This window comes from Crotalus tigris, unplaced genomic scaffold (assembly GCF_016545835.1).
Source record: "Crotalus tigris isolate CLP2741 ecotype Arizona unplaced genomic scaffold, ASM1654583v1 scf7180000020588.15403103151:6194809, whole genome shotgun sequence".
Classification (NCBI taxonomy): domain Eukaryota; kingdom Metazoa; phylum Chordata; class Lepidosauria; order Squamata; family Viperidae; genus Crotalus; species Crotalus tigris.
In genome coordinates, this window is record NW_024098092.1 from 5,566,168 (window position 1) to 5,587,061 (window position 20,894).

Sequence of the window (20,894 nt, forward strand, 5' to 3'; positions counted from 1 at the left end):
AGAAAGTGAATCGTTGACTTTGCCGGTCAGAGGGTGGCAAAAGGGACTTGACGTGACCCTGGGACACTGGAACCGTCATAAAGACAAGTCAGTTGCCAAATGTCTGAATTTTGATCATGTGACCATGCGGAGAGGGGTTCTGCGACAGTCGTTAAGGGTGAAAAATGGTCCTAAGTCACTTTTCTGAGTACTGTTGTAACTATGGCCCCTTAAGTGTTGGTAAGTTGAGGACTAGCTGCACAGGCCCTTCCCAGACAGGTGCTCCTGCTAAGGTGGCTTCCCTTACTACATCTTTCAAGTCTGCTTGCAATTTCATTTTTTTTTCCAGTGTACACATTAGGCTGTGGACAGCGGAGGAGGTAGGCGCAGCAGGGATGCTAAGGAAGGGATGTTGAGGGGACCCCATGGGTGCAGGTAGAGTGCCTCTGTGCCTGGAGGTTCCACTGAGGCGAGAGGCTGGCTCCTCTTGCCCCCCCCCCCAAGGTTCGACCCTTCCTAAGCTGGAGAGCTGCCCAAAGAGGAGACTGGGGTCTTGTGCAAAGGTCCTTTGTGTCCTGCCGTGTTGAGGTAGATTGCCTCTGCATGGGGAGGCTCCACTGAGGCAGGGGGGCTCACTCCTGTCTCAAAGAGGAGACCCTTTCCAATGGGAAACTGGGTTTTCCCATTTTGGCAGAGTTGCCCAAAGGGAGAGCGTGCTTTGTTCCCGGCTGGCTAAGGTGGACTGCCTCTGACTGGGGAGGCTCTTTCAAGATGCTAAATACAATGACATTGTGGGCGTTTGTAACCAACCCCTCTCCCCCCCCCATAAATTTCCTTCTTTCTCCCCAAGAAAGTCTGATCAGTCTTCCTGTGTGCTGCAGTACCCATATTGGCCACCAGGGGCAGCATTAGACAACCCTTGAATAGAGTTGTACACATTGAGAATATCGCGTTCACTTCTATTGGCTGCAGGGGCTAAACATGTCCACCAGAGGTCAGCATCCACTCGGCAGCTGAAATACCCCAAATTATCCACCAGAGGGCAGCATATGTTGGCCTTTATAGGCTGCACTGGTCCCTAATGACAACATTCCCCCCCACTTAACCACAATACAGATTTGATTTCCTATTTGTTTCCTTCCAAAAGGTTACAGAGGATTTGCCTCAGAGGATTTCTTGGTGGTGCCCCATCCAAAGCAGTAGCCAGGCTCTCCGTTTCTTAACTCCCACTCTCAAGAATCCCCCCCCACCCCCCAAAAAGACGCAAAAACACCACAAAAGTTTGCCGGAACACCATCACTCAAATAAGGCCTGATTTTATTTAGCTAGTTGTTCATTCATTCCGTAAATATAGTTGGTTGTCTTAATGGTCCAGATTTTTTGTTAACAAGCAGGACGGAGACACTTAGGTTACGCAATTGAGCTTGGGAATAATTACAATCATATATGCTGTGTGTTAGAGACTTGTGGTTTGTCATTTGTAAGGGGGGGCGGGACTTAACAAATTTGGAGAGGAACAAATAAAAGACGGATTTTTACTTACACAAAGGCAACGTACAAAACCTGGAAGTCCTTCCCACTTGCAGATGGGTCTCAAGATGACACCCCGGGGGGCTTCAAAAGCCTCACCCTGCGCCCCTCAGCTTGCCTGTTTGCGTAAGATGCTTAACTAGGATCATGTCTGGGTTAGTTTTGTGCCAATCCTTCAAACAGGTTAATTCAGGATAACAGTTGGAAGGGACTTTGGAGGTCTTCTAGTCCAACTCCCTGCTCAAATGGCTGTCCAGTCTCTTCTTGAAGACCTCCAGTGATGGATCACCCACATCTGGAGGCAAGTCGTTCCACTGATTAATTGTTCTGTCAGGGAATTTCTCCTTCGTTCTAGGTTGCTTCTCTCTTTGGTTAGTTTCCATCCGTTGCTTCTTGTCCTGCCCTCAGGTGCTTTGGAGATCAGGTTGACTCCCTCTTCTTTGGGGCAGCCCCTGAGATACTGGAACACAGCTATCCTGTCCCCCCTCGTCCTTCTCTTTATTAAACTAGACAGACCCAATTCCAGCAACCGTTCCTTATATGTTTTAGCCTCCAGTCCCCTGATCATCTTTGCTGCTCTTCTTTGTACTCTTTGTAGAGACTCAACATCTTTTTTATATCGTGGCGCCCAAAACTGCATGCCATATTTCAAGTGTGGTCTTACTAAGCTTTTGTAAAGCGGTACTAACACACTTCACATGATCTTGAAAATGCAGCCAAGGATTGCCTTGGCCTTTTTCGGCGGCTGCAGCGATGTTGCCCAACAACAAAGCAGGCCCAGTGAAGAAAAATTTCAGATGCAGGGGAATCGAAATACTGGATTTCAAAGTTACAGGAAACCTATTTTGAACAGTGAGAATGCTAAAGGTTGAATTTGAATTCTGGGACCGAGCAGGGGGTTGGACTAGAGGACCTCAAGGCTCCCCTCCAACTGGCCTCAATTCCATTCATACAGGCCATTTAGGGTAAAGCTCAAGAAAAAAGTATTTCCGTGACGTTTGACATATTCAGACAACCTTACCAGGGTCTCATCCAAACATTTTGGACTACAATCCTGGGGGGGGGGGGTTGTTTGAGGTCCAGATAACATTTAAAAACACTGACACTTGTGCCTACGAGTTATTTTTTGGAACGGGGAAGAAAAAAAAACCCCACTGCGAAAAATTTGCTTTCCCGTTGCAAAAAAGGAAGCGTTGGAAGTCCAGATTATCCACGCAACATTTTCCCCATGTCTTCTTTCTTGCATTCGGGTGAAGTGGGGGAGAAAAAGAGAATTTTTGTTTTTTTAAAAAAAGCAAAAAGTCCTTCACGTGTTCTGGTCACGTTGGAAAACAAGGTTTTTTCTGGGAATGTCTCCAGGCGCGGTGGGTTGAATTCTCGGATGCAAACTCGGCCGTGCTCGCTCGGCTTCTTCGGAATAAGCTTTAAAGCAAGCAAACGGGAGAGAGAGGCAGGCGGGCGGATCAGTCCCAGATTGACTGGGGGCCCTCCAATGCCCCCCGTTATTAAGAGCGGTAGTCCTTTTTGCTGTAAGGTTTATTGCCCAAAATGCTATCGATTTCATGGATAATGGAAGAGGAGAGTTTGGAAAGAACCTGTTAAAAAACAAGGATAAAATTAAAGGTAGCATAAAGTTGTATTCTCGCCTCTTTATCCTTGCCGGTATCTATTTAGGAAAAAACATTCTTAAATCCATCCATCTATCTATCTGTCTGTCTGTCTATCTATCTATCTATCACAGTGTTTCTCAACCTTGACCATTTTAAGGCATGTGGACTTCAACTCCCAGAATTCCACAGCCAGCAATGCTGGCTGTGGAATTCTGGGAGTTGAAGTCCACATGCCTTAAAACGGTCAAGGTTGAGAAACACTGATCTATCATCTATCCAGATGGATGGATCGGTAGGTAGGTAGAGTGGCTTGGTTCCCAAAGACATGGCGATCTGTAAAATATGCAGGCATTTTAGCCTTTCTTAAATTTATATATATACACTTTATATATAAGTAATTTTAATATTACTTTTAATTTCCACCCCCTGCCTTAAAAGACCCCCCTCTTTTTTCCTCACCTGTATTGCTCCAATATTCTCCATCAACTGATCTGCGTTGGATGCTCCTAGCAAGACGGAACTGACGCTCTCGTTGCGTAAACACCATGCTGGTGAGAAATTTCACTACATGAACTGCTGTTAAATCCAAGACTTCCTGCATTGAACTGATATACCTTGACGGGCTAGCAGAAATACCAAACCGGGACTTCTAACATACAACGGCAAAGGTGTGGTTCCACCAATCTGCAGGATTGTGACATACAATGCCCGTATAATGGCTCAGTGCCTGCGGAACTTCCTGCCACAAGAACCAAAACTGGACAAGAAGGCAAGCCCCCCCCCCGTTCCCTGCAGAACTCCCCACCACAAGATCCGAAGTTGAACGAGAAGGCCAGCCCCCACTTACCAATGGCGAGCTGCGGGAGGGTACAGCCCAGCCGCTCGGCGATCGCTTGCAGCTCCTTCAGCTTCGCTTGCTGCCGTCGGCCTTCCTCGCTTAAAATCTTGTCCTTCAGCCACTGGTAACCCTAAGACGGGAGGGAGAAGACGGAGCGGCCATGATTGACGCTTCCCCCTCCCGGGAGTCAAAAGTGGAGAAGAGGAGGAGGAAGCTTACTTTGAGCGACGCTCGTGAGTAGGGTGGGATCCCACCATCGTACTTTCCCGAAACGATGCCACACGCCAGCGGGGACCACGTCATGGCTCCCACGCCTGGGAGAGGAAGGAAAAAAAGATGGAGAGGTTGCACGGCTGAGTAACTAAATTTTATCAACTAGGTCCATACAGCCTGAATAGAGGGAAGCTAAAGAATGGGATTTCCTGCTTGAGCAGGGGGGTGGACTAGAAGACCTCCAAGGGCCCTTCTAACTCTGTTTTTTGCTTGGGTGGCGGAACGGCAGCCTGCCACGGATGGGGAGGGGGGCTCACCGATCTTGTGGAAAAGTTCCGGAAGTTGAACTTCGACCTTCTCCCGCTGGAACATGTGATATTCAGCTTGCTCACAAATCGGAGGGATCAGGTTGAACTGCCGAGCTACCGAATACGCTTCCTGCAAGGGATGAGAGCAACTCAGAACACGGGAAAGACGGAGGAGAAGGAATCCGTCACTAAGGAGAACCTCAAACTAGATTAGGTATGGAGGACAAGTGTCCATGGAGATTCTCCATCATCCAGGTCCTGGTTGTCCCAAAAGGCGCTAGACTTTTTTTGTTTGTTTTTCTTTGAAGACATGTCGCCTCTCATCCCAGAATCTTCTTCAGCTTCTGGAGAACCGAACCGTTCTGAAGAACTGAAGGAAGCTTGTTAGATGAGAAGTGAAACCTCTTCAACGGTTGTAAGTCACGGTCGTCACTTCCCCCAATGCCGTTGTAACTTTGAATGGTCACTAAATGAACTGTTGTTAAGTCGGGGACTGCCTGGATTTTAAAGGGGGGCTTTGCACAAAAACAACGCCGAGATAAAGGGAGCGGGGGAAAAAAATGCCTATCGGAGGAAGAGAAGCAGGACGAATGTGGTACGTGGACAAAGAAAAACCATTGGGGAAGACGAGCAAATTTTTCATTTTTGTCTGCGATTCCACGACTCATTTCGCTACTTTCAGTCCCTATAACCTGGCTTGTTCTCCATTGGACAAAACCAAATTAAACGAGAAAGATGACTTTTTTTCCCTTAATCGATTGGATTGGCAAGCGTTTAATTATGGGCACGAGCTGTTAGGAAGAGCGTACCATAATCTCCATGGAACTCCATCGCGACGTCCCCCAGTACATCGCCATCCCTTGGTTGATGACATGGGTCATGGCTCGTACGGTCTCTGGGGGGAAAAAAAGGAACGAGACGACAGAAAAAGAGGAGGGGAAGGAAAAAAAGAGTGGTTAATCCGAAGAGCGGCAAAACAAACCGGCTGTCCAACTGAAATCAAGGCCACAACATCAAACGGGAGACAGGAGAGGAGGGGGGGGGGCAGGAGATCGGGCGACATCTTGCAAGCAATGCCAATCGAGGTCTCAGAAAATCGGAGAAAACGGGAGGCCTTTCCACGAGAAAACCGAGTCGGGATGGCGCTCTCTCTCTCTCTCTCTCTCTCTCTCTCTCTCTCTCTCAAGTGTTTTGTGCTTTCGTCGTTACTTGCAAGATGTCAACTAAAGGGGCAATGGTTATTATTTTGCTACTCCTTTTTCATTCTTTGCGTCCTTTGGCATTTTATGGCGAACCGCTCGTCCTCGGAGGAAAGGGAGCTTCCACCAATCAGAATGAAAAGTCTCCAAAGCGAAAAAGGGGGATGAGTTAAAAAAAAGAAAGGAAAAATGAAAAGGAAAGAAGGAAGGAAAAGCTGGGGATTTCTGTCCCATAAAATGCCGCTGGGATGCAGTGAAATCAAAGGATGGCTACCTTCGATGACGAATATTCGCGACTTGGAACTAAAGGGGGTCCCTGGTGATAGAAAACAGATTAGAGAGAGGGGAGAATTTAGAGCGGGAAGCCTGCTCGTCCTCCAGGGAGTGGGAGAGCAACAGCCCCCTCCCCTAATTCGGACCCTGCTCCTCCAGGAGAGAGAGAGAGGCTGGCTCCACTACGCCTCAGGTGTGAATCCGTCCCTTGGGTCTTGTGAGTAGAAGGTTGCCGATGTGCAACACAATACCGTGAAGGGTAACGGCCCCGCTAGCGTTCTTGGCCAAAGAATTCGAGCAGCTCTTCATTCAGTGACTTCCAACTTATCGCAGCGCCATTAAAAAAAACCGGTCCTCGCGCTTATGACTGTCGCAGTGTTCCCCGAGGTCACACAATTGCGATTTGGGTGCCTATGTTTGCAGCATCCCGGGATCACAGGGTGACTGGTGATTTCCCACTTGGCTTCCCCAGTGCTTCAACTATCCTAAATGGGACAGTTGGCAACCATCCAATCAGGATCAGGGGATGCTGCGACGGTTGTTTAAGGGCAGGGACTCGTTGTAAGTCACTTTTACCTGGACCAAGTTGCAAAATAAGCGGTCGTAAAGCGAGGACTGCCCGTATGGCCAGTGAACCTTTAAAAAGGTGGTGTGTATTTAATTTTTTAAAGACCTCTCCTAGGTCAACTGGGGAATCAAAACTCTTCTGTTCTCTTTATCTTAAAATACATTTAATCTTCATCTTAAAATAGATTTAATCTTATCTTAAAATAGGTCTAAATTAGATCTTACCTTCCATCGGGGTGTTGGGATCCGGCCGATTGGCAAACACCACATCCACGTAATTCAGCTGCAGCCGTTCTAGGGAGCCCTTTAAACCTGGGGGGGGGGAAAGAGAAAAGCGTCACCCCCCCCCTTGCAATAAAATGATTAAACATAAAACAAGACGAACAGCTCCTCGCTTGCTCAGGAAATACAGGAAGTCCTCGACTTACGACCGCAGCTCAGCCCAAAATTTCCATCGCTAAGAGAGAGTTGTTAAGCAGGTTTTTGCCCCGTTTTATGACCTATCTTGCCACAGCGGTTAAGTGTAAGTCCTCAGCTTACAACTGTTCATTTAGTGACCATTCAGAATTATGACAGCACTGAAAACAGCCACCACGGACTGTTTTTTCATACTTACGACCGTCGCAACGTCCCTTGGTCACGTGATCAACATTCGGACCCATTTCTGGATCAGAAATTACATTTTGGGGATGAAGAACGAAAGGAGGCAGCATTTACCTTCTATAATGTGCTTTCTGGACAGGCCTCTTTCTGTCTCGGCTCTGGGAAGAGAAACAAAGAGAAGGACGAAGCGATAAAGCAGGCGGTCCTCATTTTATGACCGTCCACTTAGCAACGGTTCCAATTTACAACCTGCCTGAAAAAAGGACAGTTACGGCTTGGGTCCGAAATTCTGACAGTGCCCCAGCCGTTGGTCGAATGATTGCCCTTAAATAAGTGGAATAAAATAGTAAATAAAATAATACGTACTTCCCTCCCCAAAAGATTTTGGTTGTGATCACTAAACTGGACCGTCTAGAAGGGAAAAAACAAGAGAGGAACACAGATTAAACAGCGCTCAATGCTCCAATTTTGCTTTGGTTTGATTTGAGACAGGCCCACCCTGCAGGGCTGTTTTCACCACCTCTATAGCCAATGTCAGTTCCCATTTAACCCGAGCGGATTTCAACTCCCAGCTGGCTGGGGAATTCTGGGAAATAAAGTCCACCCATTGAGGAAAACAAAACAACAACAAAAAGTTGGAAGGGACCTTGGAGGTCATCTAGTCTAACCCCCTGCTCAGGCAGGAGAGCCCTATACCATTTCAGACAAATGGCTTGTCCAGTCTCTCCTTTAAAACTTCCAGCGTTGGAGCATTCACAACTTCTGGAGGCAGGTTGTTCCACGGATTAAGTTTCCTTTATCAAGATTCTAGTCCACATGAGGCCGTGAAAGGCGGCAGACTCAAGAACGCTCAAGCAAAAGGGGAATTTGGTTGCAGGAAAAACGGTTACCTCCATCCTTTTTTTTTGATAATGTTGCCTAGGACGACTTCAGCTCTACGGAATAGAAAAAAAAAAGAGAGAGAGAGAGAGAGAGAGAAATGAACAGGAACTCGCAAAAAGCACTGTGGAGGAACTCCGCACAAAGCAAGTCAGGCTTTTTGGCTCAGAAAAAAAGAGGGCCGAGGGATTTTAAGATCTGGGTAAATATTTGTGACTTGGCATCAGGAGCTGCCCCAAAGTTGCGTCCTCTTCTTCATTTAGGAAGAGAATGCAGACTCATGCAGCGACACATCAGTTGACCGAACAGACTCCTTGCAGGATGATCAATTGCAAAAACCCGGATGGGTGAGAAGAATCACAAAATATTTTTATGCTGTTCTTCTCCCCCCCCCCCGCCATTTTATAAGCTGCCCAGAGTCTATTCGGCCGAGGCTGAGCTTCTTTACGATAGCCCTGTGCGGCAGGCCCGTGGGAAGGGGTGGAAGAGAAACACCAGAGCAATAGATAGTTATCCACTTACAACGCTTTGTTTAGCGAGGTTGTTAAGTTGAGGACTACCCGTATGTCCAATGCTTCTCTTCCACCTTTTCCCACGGGCCTACCGTGCAGGGTTGTCGCGAGGAACGCAAGCCAGGAGCGTGCCAGACTTACTTCCCTGCGGCGTAGACTTCGGCCGTGTCGAAAAGGTTGATGCCGTTCTCATAGGCGAGGGTCATCAGCTGCTCAGCCACCTGCAAGACAGAGACGGATGGGATCCCAGCCGAACAAGGCACGATGGCTAGTCTCGTCCCCTGGGATGTGAGGTTTGGAGGGCCCCGGCTCCCTCCCCTTAAACTTAAAGCAAAATAAAATCTAAAAATAATAAAATAAAATAAAATAAAATACAAAGCTCTAAATACTATAAAAAAATAAATTCAACTCTAAAATATTAAAAAAAAAACCATAAACAATAAAATAAGCTAGCAAACATACAAAAAGAAAATGCTAAAAAACTTAAGTGGTAAAAAAATCCTCACCTCATCTGTTATCTGTCCTCCAAAAGTCACCCATGTTCCTATAGCAGACCCGAGGAATAAAAATCAACATTTTATTTAATAATTAGATCAGTTAATTATGATTATTATTTTAGTACCCCAGGAACGGATAGAATTGGATTTAAGGGGATAAACAGGAGACCCACAAAAACTCCCTCACACCCACGTTCACTCACCTAAGCCGAGGCAGGAAACCCGCAGTCCAGACTTCCCGAGGTTTCTGAAAAACACACACACGTACACACAAACAAGCATGTGAAAAAGACGGGTGTTTGCTGGCGACTGTGCTCTGATGCTGGCTTGCGAGGAAACACACAAACACACCCAGGGTGCGCTGGGCAAGGAGAGCCCCTTTAACAACCGCAGCAGAGTCAACTGGAAAGGTCATAAAACAGAGCAAACTGCCTCCGGGGCTCCGTTGCGGTCGTTAAGTCGAGGACCGCCTGCCGGGGAAAACCGCCCTGCCTGCTCTGCCCCCTACCTGTGCTTCATGCCGGGCTGCTTGGTGGCTGCTGGGCCGGAGGGGGCCACGCTCTGGGTGGACAGCTGGCCGAGGCTTTGGGCCACCATGGTCACCGCCCGAAAGCGGCCCCGGGGCCCAGGGCTCCCCGCATTCTGCCGGCTGAGCCGCTCCTCCGTGCTCCGGCTCTTGACGGTGTGCTCCGAGCAGGCGAAGGAGACTTGCATGCCGGCCACCGAGCCGGTGCCCTTTTGGAGACGGAATGGCAGGGGGCAAAAAAAAAAATCCTTTTCTCGGATGGGACGAGCAGCAGGAGATGGGTCCGGTCAAAGGGGGGGAGGGGGCTGCTCCTCAGAGGCCTTGCCCCGAGTGAGTCCCAGCCGGGGTGGGGGGGCAGCTCTGGAAAAAGGAGGGTGGTGCAAATGCCGGATCTGTCCGGCTTGTAGCTGGAGAGGCAGCTGGAGCAGGGAGGCTTCTCCGAGTCTGCCACGCACGGCTGCTTCTGCTCCTTGGCCCCAGAGAGACCGCAAGCCTGGTGCACGCACGCACACACACACACACACACACAGAAAGACACACACCCCTGGAGAGACACAAGCTGTCCTTTCACTCCGGGCTGGGCTGTTTCATCTTCCTGCTGCTCCTCCCCTCCACGGAGGAAGGAAAGCTGCAGGTCATCAGCAGGTTCTCCGGAGGGAGGGGGCAGCCTCCGTCCCCCCCCCCCAAGTTTTCTCCTTTTTCTCTCCTCCTCCTCCTCTTCCTTTCTTCTCCTCTCCTCTTTTCCTCTTCCTCTCCTCCTCCTCTGTTACCATCACAAATACAAGTCAGTTGCCCAGCGGCTGGATGTTGATTGTGGTGGGTGCTCCGTCACTGGAGGCTTCTAGGAAGGGACTGGCCTGAAATAGTCTCCGTGGTGTCTTGCTTGAGCAGGGGGTCAGAGTAGAGGGCCTCCGAGGTCCCTCCTGACTCTCTTATTGTTATTTTACTTCAGATAATTTATAACAACAGGCAGATCGCACAGGACGCCCCCCCCATCTTCCCCCACCCCAAAACAATTCTCTCTCTAAGCCCAGTGAGGCTTTGCCAATTTTTATTTTGAATTTCTCAGCGGCAAGCAGAGGCCCCCTTCGCTGCCTTGCTAAGGCCTTTTCTGCTTTGTGTTTTGTTTTTAATTTATTTATTTGCAAGAGATGAATAATATATCAGCCCTTATTAGAAAGCCTGTAAGCCAACACTTTTCCAAATGTCCTTCCATGCACCCAGAGTCATAAACAGAGACCTCTGCAATATTCATTGGCAAGTCAGGGAAGGAAATACAATATTTATGGCGCGCCGCCCGGGTCTGCCCTCCCAGTCAAAGCAGGCGCCCGGCAGGGGATTTCGGCTCCCCGGTGCTTCTTGCAAAAAAAGGTTTGTGTGTGTGTGTTTGTGTCTCCATGTGTGTTTGTGTGGGTGTGAGACTTAAGAGACATCCCCTACTGGGCCATCTGGACACAGTGTCCAAAAATGGCACCTAAAGATTTGGAAATCCCTTTTTTTTCTTCCCCTCCAAGGAAAAATGGACAGTTTGACAGCCTTGCTGGTGGCTGGGAGTTTAGGAGAAGGGAAATAGAAGGGGTAAGAACGAAGGAAGAGCCGGTTTCTTGGATGGAAGTAAAATAAAATAATAGAATACAGAACAGAACAGAGGATGGGATAGGATTGGATCTGCCTAGAAGCTGCCATAAACCCTGTCTCTGCAGGGTTGGCAAAACACACTTAAAGACCATCTTGCTTAGCATGGAAATACCGTGCTGAACTGTGGTGGTAAACTGAGGATTTATCAAGATTTATTGCAAATGTTAAGAAACCAGCATACATTTTCTCTGTTCAGACAGTGCTACCTAGTGGCAAGCAAAGGAGGTACATAAACACAATTCAGAAATAAATTGCTCCCTCTCATCCATCTATATCCATCTGTCTATTATCTATCTATCTATCTATCTATCTATCTATCTATCTATCTATCTATCTATCTATCTATCTAGTCATCCATCCATCTATCTACCCATCTATCCATCCAATCTCTATCATCTATCTATCTATCCATCTATCTGTCAATCCATCTATCATTATCATCTATCTACCTGTCCCTCCATCCTTCCATCTGTCATCTATCAATCCATCTACCTGTCCATCCATCCAGCAAATTGAACGGTTTCTACAGGAAATTTGCACACACACGCACACCGGCCCTCTCACGACTCCCAAGTGCAAGAACAACGCGCCTTGCGAATGTCCCTCAAATTCTCTTCTCTGAAAGTAACATCAGAAGCCGGATCTTTTCACCCCACAATCGGAAAAAAAATAAAATTACGCGGAGCGATATTTCTGCTTAGCGCTCGGTTGCAAAAAAAAAAAAAAAAATGCAGAATAGGACCGGAGGAGAAAAGGACGCGTGAGAAGTTTTATATCCAAATATGTTTTATTCTTTATACGGTTTCCATCTTCCCTTAAACTAAGAACACAATCCACTATGGGCCGAGAGGATTCAGCGTCTCCACTAGATAAATCGGCCAACTAAGGGAATCAAACTAAAACGAGCCAAGTCCAGTTATCTCGTGAAAAAGCACCAAACTTCCTTGAACCTCCTCTCCCCTCAAAAAAAAAAAACAAAAGTTCCCCAGGCCCCAATCCACATATCAAAGGATAAGGTCTGCAAAGACGAGCGTGAGCGTGCGGCTTACCGATACTTCATGCCCGTCGTCTGCGCCGTGCACTCGTCCAGAGACAAGCCGTGCATCCGGAGAAACTCTTCCCTGATCCGCGTCTGGGCCGCCGCCCGGATTTCCCTAAATTTCTTCAACTCGATGTTGTCGCTCTGATGCAACTGGTGCAGGCCCCATTCGGAGTGGGAGCGGCTGGCCACGCTCCGCAGGCTCCCGCTGCACGTCATGGACAGCATGGTGCCGCTCAGCCGGAGGACCTGCACGGGGTCCGGGGACGAGAGGGGGTTCGCCTTAGATTGCTCTCGCCGCGGCTGCTGGCCCGGCCAGCCTCGCGGTCCTGCCTTCCCTTCGGCACCTGGTTGGTGACCAAGACTGCAAGGATCGGTGTCCTCGCCCGGAGCAGAAAAGGATTATGGGCAGTCCTCGGCTTGCAACGGTGACCGTTCGGCACTGAAAAAAGGGACTTGGGGCTGGTCCTCGCACTTACGACCGTCACAGCATCTGCAATCATGTGATTATAAAATCCAGATGCTTTGCAATCGGCTTACAAGTTTGTTTAGTGATGGTTTGAAGTTACAACGGTACTGAACAAAGCGACTCAGGGCCAGTCCTCACACTTACGACCGTCGCAGATCCCCAATGGTCGGGATCAAAATTTGGACTCTTGGCAAACGACTCGTATTTATGACGGTCGCAGCGTCTGGGAGAGGGGGTCACGTGATCCCCTTTTGCTACCTTCCGACACACAAACGCAAGAGGGGAACCGGATTCACTCAACCGCTGTTATTAACAACTGCAGCGATTCACTTATTGGTGGCAGAAAGGTTGTAAAATGAGGCAAAAGTCAGCTAACTATCTCACTTAGCAACAGAAATGTCAGCTTCGATTTTGGTCGTTAAGTCGAGGACTCCCTGCGAGGTGCAGCAGCCTCTAAACCTCACTTTTTCAAACTTGGCCACTGGGAAGATGGGTGGACTTCAACTCCCAGAATTCTCTGCAACACTCCCAAGCCCGTTTTTTTGTTTTGTTTTGTTTTACCAGGATGTGGGGAAGCTTGCAGGCTTTTTCACCAAGGGACGCTGTCTGGATGCAAAGGGGTCCCAGGCCCCGAATTAGCCCACCCGCGGCTAATTTCAACCGAGCCGTCAACCAGAAAAAAAAATTAAATTAATTAAAGCCAAATCATAAAAAGACAAGTGGACTGCTCAAAGTTGCAACCGAAAAATGAGGATAAATTAATCCTGGCTTGTTAGGGGGGGAAAAAAAGAAATAAATAGAAATATCGAGACATGCACCATTTTGCACGCAGATCCACCGCTCTCCTGCTAACCGGAGGTGCAATAATGAGGTGATTCTATTTCAAGAGATGGGGTGTGTCCAGGAAACACCCCATCCATCCTTCCCCCACCCCAAAACAAATCAAGCAGAGAGAAACTCAATCCTGATGGACATGCCGTGAGCTTGTCCCACCAAGTTTGGGAATCTTGAGTTTCTTGTAGGGTGGAAAGGAATAGAAAAAAACATCTAATTTATCTAAGTAAATCTGGTTTACTTAGAGGTGGGGGCACCCCGTTCTGTGCCATAAACCACAGTTAAAATGTGCAACTCTGGTCTCAAATTCCCGTACGGGATAGAGACACCGAATAAAGCTCCTAGTGTTGTTTCCTTTCCACCTTCCTAAAAAAGCAGCTGAAATTTCTCTAAAGGGCAGACAATTAAGCTTTTTTAAAGCTACTCTCCGAGCCCAGCCAGCAAAATATCTACAGCTCGGTGTTGTTGGGGTGCTCAGAAACTCCCCAAAATCTAAAACCTGCGATCCCCATCGCTTCCTCCTTATCTGGAGGTCCGCACTCACCTGGGGTCTGGCGAGCCTGCTCATTAAAAGATAACGTCTTATTAGGTATTTTTTTTTCTCTCTCAGACGGGTGCAAAACGGCGCACAGGCGTGGCCGTGCATGCAAAAGCGGGGGGCGGGGGGAGGAAAAAAGTCCACTCCAGTTGCGAAAAGGCATTGCGAATCCTCCCGAGAGCCTCAGAGAGAATTTAGCAGGGAATCCATTAAGTCGGTTATGATGATCTGAGCTAAATTATTCAACGGCGTCTCTAGCGCTAAAAAGCTTCTGGCAGAAGAAACTGATTTATGGATGGCTCGGATCGATCGATGGATCGGGCGCTTTTTATTAGCGGGGACTTGCTGTCGGAGGCGGCTCTCTGGCCCTGTGGCCGGCCACGGTGGAGACGAGAGAGGATGATGGATGGGACGAGCGAGGAAGGTCCGGGACAGACAGGAGCCCATGATTCGAACACGCCAAATAAATCCCGTTCAGGATGAAAATGGATGATGGGAGAGACGTCCCCCTGGTTGCAAGGACGGAGGCCTTCACGGATCTGTTGGGTTCACTGCCACCTTGGCTCAAATTCACTGGTTTGGATTTGGACGTGCAGCTGGAAAATCCTGGGGAGAAGCTGCTTTAATGAGCTGCCGATGCAGCTGTTTTCATAAGACGCAGAGATGGCTGCTTTAATGAGTGGCAGGCGGCTGCTTTCATGAGACGGGAACAAGGGTTTTGATTTGCATTTCCGTGTTCTCCGAAGCTCTGCAGACAATGGCAGGGAGGGCAGGAGTCCGACATTCAACCCAGAAATCCCGTTAAGGATGGAACGGATGGCAGGAGAGACATGTCTCCCTCCAACAAGCCAAGATCCCACCCCATTATCCACCTCCTCCACGTCCCTCCCTCCAACAAGCCAAGACTGCCAAACCAAACCACAGACGATGCCAGCTATCCACATCCAGGCAAGAAGCAACCCTGGTCCTCTCTACAAGGAGACGCATTCCGAAGATCCCTAAAGCATCTTCTTGCCTGATGCCCATCCTAGTAAGCCGAGATATCCAGGTCAGTGCTTCACCTCCCTCCATTGTCCCCCTGCCAACGCAGAGATGACCAAGCTGCCCGGCTCCTTTGGCCACAGAGAAGGCCGAAGATACGAGAGATGCTTCTGTTTGTCCTCCCCTCGTCTCTTAATGCATTTCCCCCCCGATTCACACATGCTGGACAGTTTCCCGGTCTCGTTCTGGGGAGAAGAGCTAATTAGCCTGGCTTTTGCCAACCCATCAGCGCCGATGGACACCAGAAAGATGCCCAGAAGCTCTGTTAGTTGGCAGAACTTCCCCTTGATGCATCGCCTGGCACTTTCCGCAAAGTGGCCGCACTTTTTTGAGTGTGGGAATCTGGAGGTGGGAATACGCTGATGCAAGACGAGCTCCAGTTTTTGTTTTATGGGCACTCTCAACTTACAACTGTTCATTTAGTGACCGTTCCAAGATACAACAGTACTGGAAAAAGTGACTCCTGGCTGTTTCTCACTCTTACGACCGTTGCAGTATTCCCCCCGTCACGTGATCAAAATTCGGAGGCTTTGCAACTGTCATGTACTTATGACCTCAGCAAAAATTTTTCTAAAACAGGGTGTGACTCAAGAACGGCATCGCGTTAGTGACGGAGCTTCTTCGTCCCGATTTTGGTCGTAAGATGAGAACTGCCTGTGAAAAGGACTTTTATAATGAGGACGACAGCCTGGAATTTAAAAACCTACCCCTCTTTCCAAGCAGGATAATTTTGATTTCTCCTTCCCTGCAAAACTCTACCAGCCACCAACAGAATAAGTGAGAAAAATCTCATTTTCCAAAGAGGAGACATGCACGGCGGTTGAAGCAAATGGAGGAACGCACAGTTAGGGGGTCACAGAGTCGACCTCTTGGGGGAATCCCTGACTTTTGGATGCCCAGAAACCACCAAGAGGATTTTAAAAAAGTAAAAAAAAAAGGACAAAATTACCTGTAAAACTGGAGCTGTCTTTTCGGACTTCCATAACGAGCGCTTCGGAAAGCAGAAGGGGAAAGAAAGGAAGAAAGGAAGATTCCACCAATCACAGATTCTTTTTTTAAAAAGAAAAGTATAAAGAAAGAGGCAAATACGTGGGACAATCGCATGCCGTCTCCCCAGACGCTCTGGCCTTCCAATTCATGACTCTATGGCTGGTGGCCTGGTCTTAGGTCAACAAACACCCCCATGTGGAGCAGGTGGAAATTTCAACAGAAAAGAAGCTTGGATATTTCTGACTACCTTTTAATTAGAGAGGGGAAATCCTGTGCTACTGACATTATTGTACTTCCTTTGCATTTTATTTACTTCTTTATAACACGCTTGGACGGGACCGATTTCCAAACGACACACACGGCTGGATAATGCTCACACTCACCTGTAAATCATACCTGGGGATCCAGTCTGTCGGATGGAGAATCTGGCCGGGGAGTCCGTGGTGGATTCGGGGTACATGGAGTCAAGCTCCTCCAGGATCCAGATGAATCTTGTTCAGCACCCACTGCAGGAAAGAAAGAAAGAAAGAAAGAAAGAAAGAAAGAAAGAAAGAAAGAGAGAGAGAGAGAAAGAAAGAAAGAAAGAAAGAGAGAGAGAGAGAGAGAAAGAAAGAAAGAAAGAAAGAAAGAAAGAAAGAGAGAGAGAGAGAGAGAGAGAGAGAGAGAGAGAAAGAACCCATGAATATGCATGCCAGATTTTGCCAGGCAAAATCAATTCACAAATCAATTTAACAAAAAACAAATAGGTAAAATCATTGGCAATCCAGAACTGCCTCCAAGCAGTCATGACCCTTGATGTCCACAAGAGGGTGCTGCAGACCTCTTAGCCTCTAAGTTAAAATTGCAAATTGCTATTAAAAAATAACAGGATTCTGCCCCAAATTATGGATGGATAGAATGGATAAATGGATGGATAGATAAATAAGACAGAATGGATAAATCAGACGGATGTATGAATTGATGGGTAGATATGGATAAGACAGACAGATGGATATAAATCAATTGATCGCAGACTTAACAACTGTGACAAGGTCGTAAAATGGTGCAAACCTCCCTTAACTGTCCCGCCCAGCGACAGAAACCCTGGCCTCAATTGTCTGGGTAAGTGGAGGACTCTATTTTGGTCACCCAAAAGTTGGCTGAGCTTCCCTTTTGCAAGGTGGATGTCACAAGAGCCAACTGTCAAGTTTTGTGGGTTTTATTATTATTTTTAAATGACTTTCTATGGAACAAGAGGAAAGTGAAGAAAGTTAAAGCAAAAAGGAGAAAAAAACAATTAAAAAAGAAGAGGTTAAGGTTCTATTTAGATCAATCTATATGTCTGATCGGAAAGAGAAATATTTTAAAAGTATGCTTTATGCCCAATATTTGCACAAATCTCTTTTCTTTTCTTTCCCTTTCTTTGTTTCTCTTTCCTTCCTTTGTGACTCTTTTCCTTCCTTCCTTCCTTACGACGATAAATTTCCGTTGCTAAGTGAGACATTGGTTAAGCTTTGTCCCCCTTTTACGACCTTTCTTGCTGCAAGGGCAAAAGTCACTTAAGAACTTTCTTGCTTAGCAACAGGAATCCTGGGGCTCCGCAGTGGTCATAAGTCGAGGACTCTATTTTTTTTCCTTCTTGTCTTTTTTTCCCTGCCCAGAAAACATTCACAGCTGCATTATTTGCGCTGAGCGATTCAGCTTTTGGGTCGCAGCTGTGGCCTTCGCCAAGTCGAGGCTGCCAAAAAAAAAAAAAATTTCGATGGGATCAGCGGAGCTATTTATGTTTTCAGCATTTTGCAGAGGAAGAAAAAAAGAAAGAAAGAAAGAAAGAAAGAAAGAAAGAAAGAAAGAAAGGCCAGAAATGCAGATGTTTATTTATTTTTTGGTAGAAGGTGGAAAAGGCCTCTGTGGCTGCATTAGAGAATTTTAAAACATTTAGATAGATCTACATATGTGTGATCAGAAAGAGAAATATTTTAACAGTACATTTCATGCCCAATATTTGCACAAATCTTTCTTTCTCTTTTTCCTTCCTTCCTTCCTATTTTCCCTCACTCCCTTCTCTTTTATTCTGACTTTGAAAGCTTTTCGGCATTTTTGAAATGTATCATAAGCGGCCGTACGACTACGATGGGCGGTATAGAAATTTAAGAAATATATGAACCAAACGAGGGACACGTGACCACTGAGAAAGCCCGGCCCTCAGAATTTTGCATCTGAGTCGCAAGTCTCTGACTTGTGTTTATGACGGTCACAGAGTCACGCGATCCTCTTTTGTGACCTCCTAGCCCGCGAAGGCAATGAGGAAGCAAAATCCACTTACCAGCCGTGTTGATAACTTAAGAATTGCATTCGCTGGCTTAACGATGGTGGCAAGAGAAAAAGTCGTAAAGCGGGGCAAAACACGCTTAACCAACGTCTCGCTCAGCGACGGAAACTGCGATCGTAAGTCAAGGACTACACTGGTATTGACAGAGGTGTTAAGTGACCAATTTCTCCTTTGAAAAAGCACTCCAATATTCTATTTTTTTATTATTCAATTCTGATAGAGAGCAAAGAGCCAGGGATGGTTTTTTAATTGGCCACAGAGTATTCATTTAGAAAATTTATTCATCGCGGTTACTATTGCTCTGCTGGGAATGTCACGCTGAAGAGATACATATATATATATTTTACAGAAGATAATTGCATTTTTTTTAACCCTAGTTATTATGACCGGCACACCCCTTTATAAAGGGTCTTTCCCTCCAAGAGGGATGGAGATTACAAGTTCTCTGGGGCAGGGACCGAAAATTACTAATTTTCCATGGGGGGCGGGCAGTTAAACACTTTAAGGATTATTGGGAAGAATTGGCGGAACTGGTAAAATTTGGTGACGGTTCAGATGCAGCGAAAGGACTGGAGCTGGACCAAGTATGACTTGCATTGACATCCAGAGATGAGATCAGCCACAGAACGGTGGGGGGGAGAGGGTGGGGGGGCACCAAATCCCATTACATTTATCTCGTCCAACATCTGATCCCCCCCCAAACTATGGGGGTGTCTCCGCCTCAACTAGAATTAGGACAATATTAATCTAAGAAGTGTTCTTGCTATTAAAACACAGCATTTTCTCCACCAGGAAAAGCAAAATTGAGGGGGGGGGCAGGGGAAAAGGGGGGCATTTGGCTCGCTTGCCCACGTGTGTGCACACATCCCTCAAGTGTGCGATTGCACAATAAGGGCCCCCAACGTTCCTCAACCAGTGCTAATCCTCCCTTCCTTTGGACGGAAGGACAAAGCACACAACTGATTGCCAAATGCACAACCACACAACCAGCCAGTCAAGAAGGTGGAACGGCCCAGCTTCCTCCCCCCCCTTTTTTTGCACCAATATCCGCCTTGGAAGTCCCCACTGACCCCCCCTCCTCCTTGCAGCCTGCAACCACACCGCAAACAGCTCTCCTTGCAACAAAATCAGCATTTGGAAATTGACTCACATTGGCTAGTCAATTTCCTATCACGGCTGTCAAATCCGGAAACCAGCCCCACATCCCCCTCCGTGCATTGATGGGGAAGGTCTCCCCACCCCTCCCTTTCCGCCAGCAGGCAGGCAAAGGGGCAAGGCCTCCCTGCCTGCATTTGGCAGCCCCTCGCCATGGACTGCAGGCCAGCCAAGGCTCCCAACTTCAGCCTCTCTAGTTGGGGGGGGGGGTTTCTCCTCTGCAGGGCACCCCCTCTTCCTGGTCTTGCAGTTCCTGTTTTTTGCAAGAAGCAGCTACGCCTGCTAAAAGTGGGGTGGGGGAGAAAGAAGAGAGGGCCAGCTGCTTCCTGCATGCATGCATGCATCCTGCACCAAGCTGCTGCTGCAGTGGCGACGGGCGATGCAGCAGGGGGGAGGGGGGCACCCCAACCTCTGGTGCTTTGCAGCCTTTGCAAACAGAGGAAGGGGAGGAGGGGGTGTTTTGCAGCCCCCTCCTCCCCCCTGGGGTTGCCTCTTGCTGCAATCGCTCCCCCATTGCAACCCCTTCCTCACCTGAGATCCCCCCGCTTCTGGAGGCCTTTTCAGCCCCCCCAAAGGAGCTGCACCCCCTAAGGAAGGAGCACCCCCATGCACGACCCCCCCCCGGGTCCCCGGATCCTACCTGCGGCGGCGGCGGCGGCGGGAGCGGAGCGGCTGGCCGGGATCAAAAACCATCTTCCCCCTCGTGCGAAGAGAGCCCGCCCGCCGGCGCCGCCCATTGGCCCGGCGGCGCCGTCAATCGCCCGCATGCAATTCGCCCTCGGCCGCCATTGGCAGGCCGGGGTGGGCCTCCCGCTGACCGGCGGGCAGCGCGGCCAATGAGCGCCGTCGCCTGCATCCCTGGCCCCGGGCTGGTACCCAGGTGCGCAGCATCCTTTTGGGCGCATCCTGGCTGCTGCAAGTCGCGATGCTCCTTGGCTGGTGGAGCTTGTAAAGGTGGAGTAGGATGCGACCCATGCCAAACCATCGCAAACCATGACTTGGCCTCTAGAGGGCAGGTGCAAGCCAGGATGGCGTTCTGGCCATCTGGGATTGTGTAAACCGTGATCTTTGGCTCAGTTACGGACAGTTCTTTACCAGCTTTGAAAAACAAGCCATCTTTAATCCATATGATAAACAGGCATCGAGGTTAGTAGCCCTTGTTAGCAAGTCCAATGACTATTAAATTAGGGGCTGCCATTCCTGGTGGTGTGATTTCCATACAGGCAGTTCTTGACTTATAACAGATCATTTAGTGACTGTTTGATGTTGAAAAAAGTGACTTATGACCATTTTTCATACTTATGACCATTGCAGCATCTCCCGGGTCACGTGATCCCCTTTTGCA

The 20,894-nt window shown here is 48.2% G+C and overlaps 1 protein-coding gene across 6 annotated transcripts; it reads right to left on the reverse strand.

The window, feature by feature from the left end:
- Positions 1–2,090: 2,090 nt before the first annotated feature.
- KCNAB2 (potassium voltage-gated channel subfamily A regulatory beta subunit 2) lies at positions 2,091–20,866 on the reverse strand. 6 transcript variants are annotated; one of them, XM_039367571.1, is made up of 16 exons: positions 20,190–20,866; positions 16,467–16,589; positions 16,043–16,084; positions 9,212–9,255; positions 9,018–9,055; positions 8,653–8,732; positions 8,011–8,055; positions 7,487–7,531; positions 7,235–7,278; positions 6,743–6,829; positions 5,288–5,373; positions 4,488–4,608; positions 4,177–4,271; positions 3,967–4,087; positions 3,579–3,667; positions 2,091–3,104 (listed from the first exon to the last, which is right to left on the reverse strand). In XM_039367571.1, exons 2-16 carry the CDS (start codon positions 16,541–16,543, stop codon positions 3,015–3,017), a joined length of 1,104 nt encoding a protein of 367 aa, XP_039223505.1. In that variant the 5' UTR covers positions 16,544–16,589; positions 20,190–20,866; the 3' UTR covers positions 2,091–3,014. The 6 variants fall into 6 exon arrangements, with proteins under 6 accessions (XP_039223505.1, XP_039223506.1, XP_039223507.1 ...); XM_039367572.1 differs by lacking the exon at positions 20,190–20,866 and adding an exon at positions 18,389–19,044; XM_039367573.1 differs by lacking the exon at positions 16,043–16,084.
- Positions 20,867–20,894: the final 28 nt, after the last annotated feature.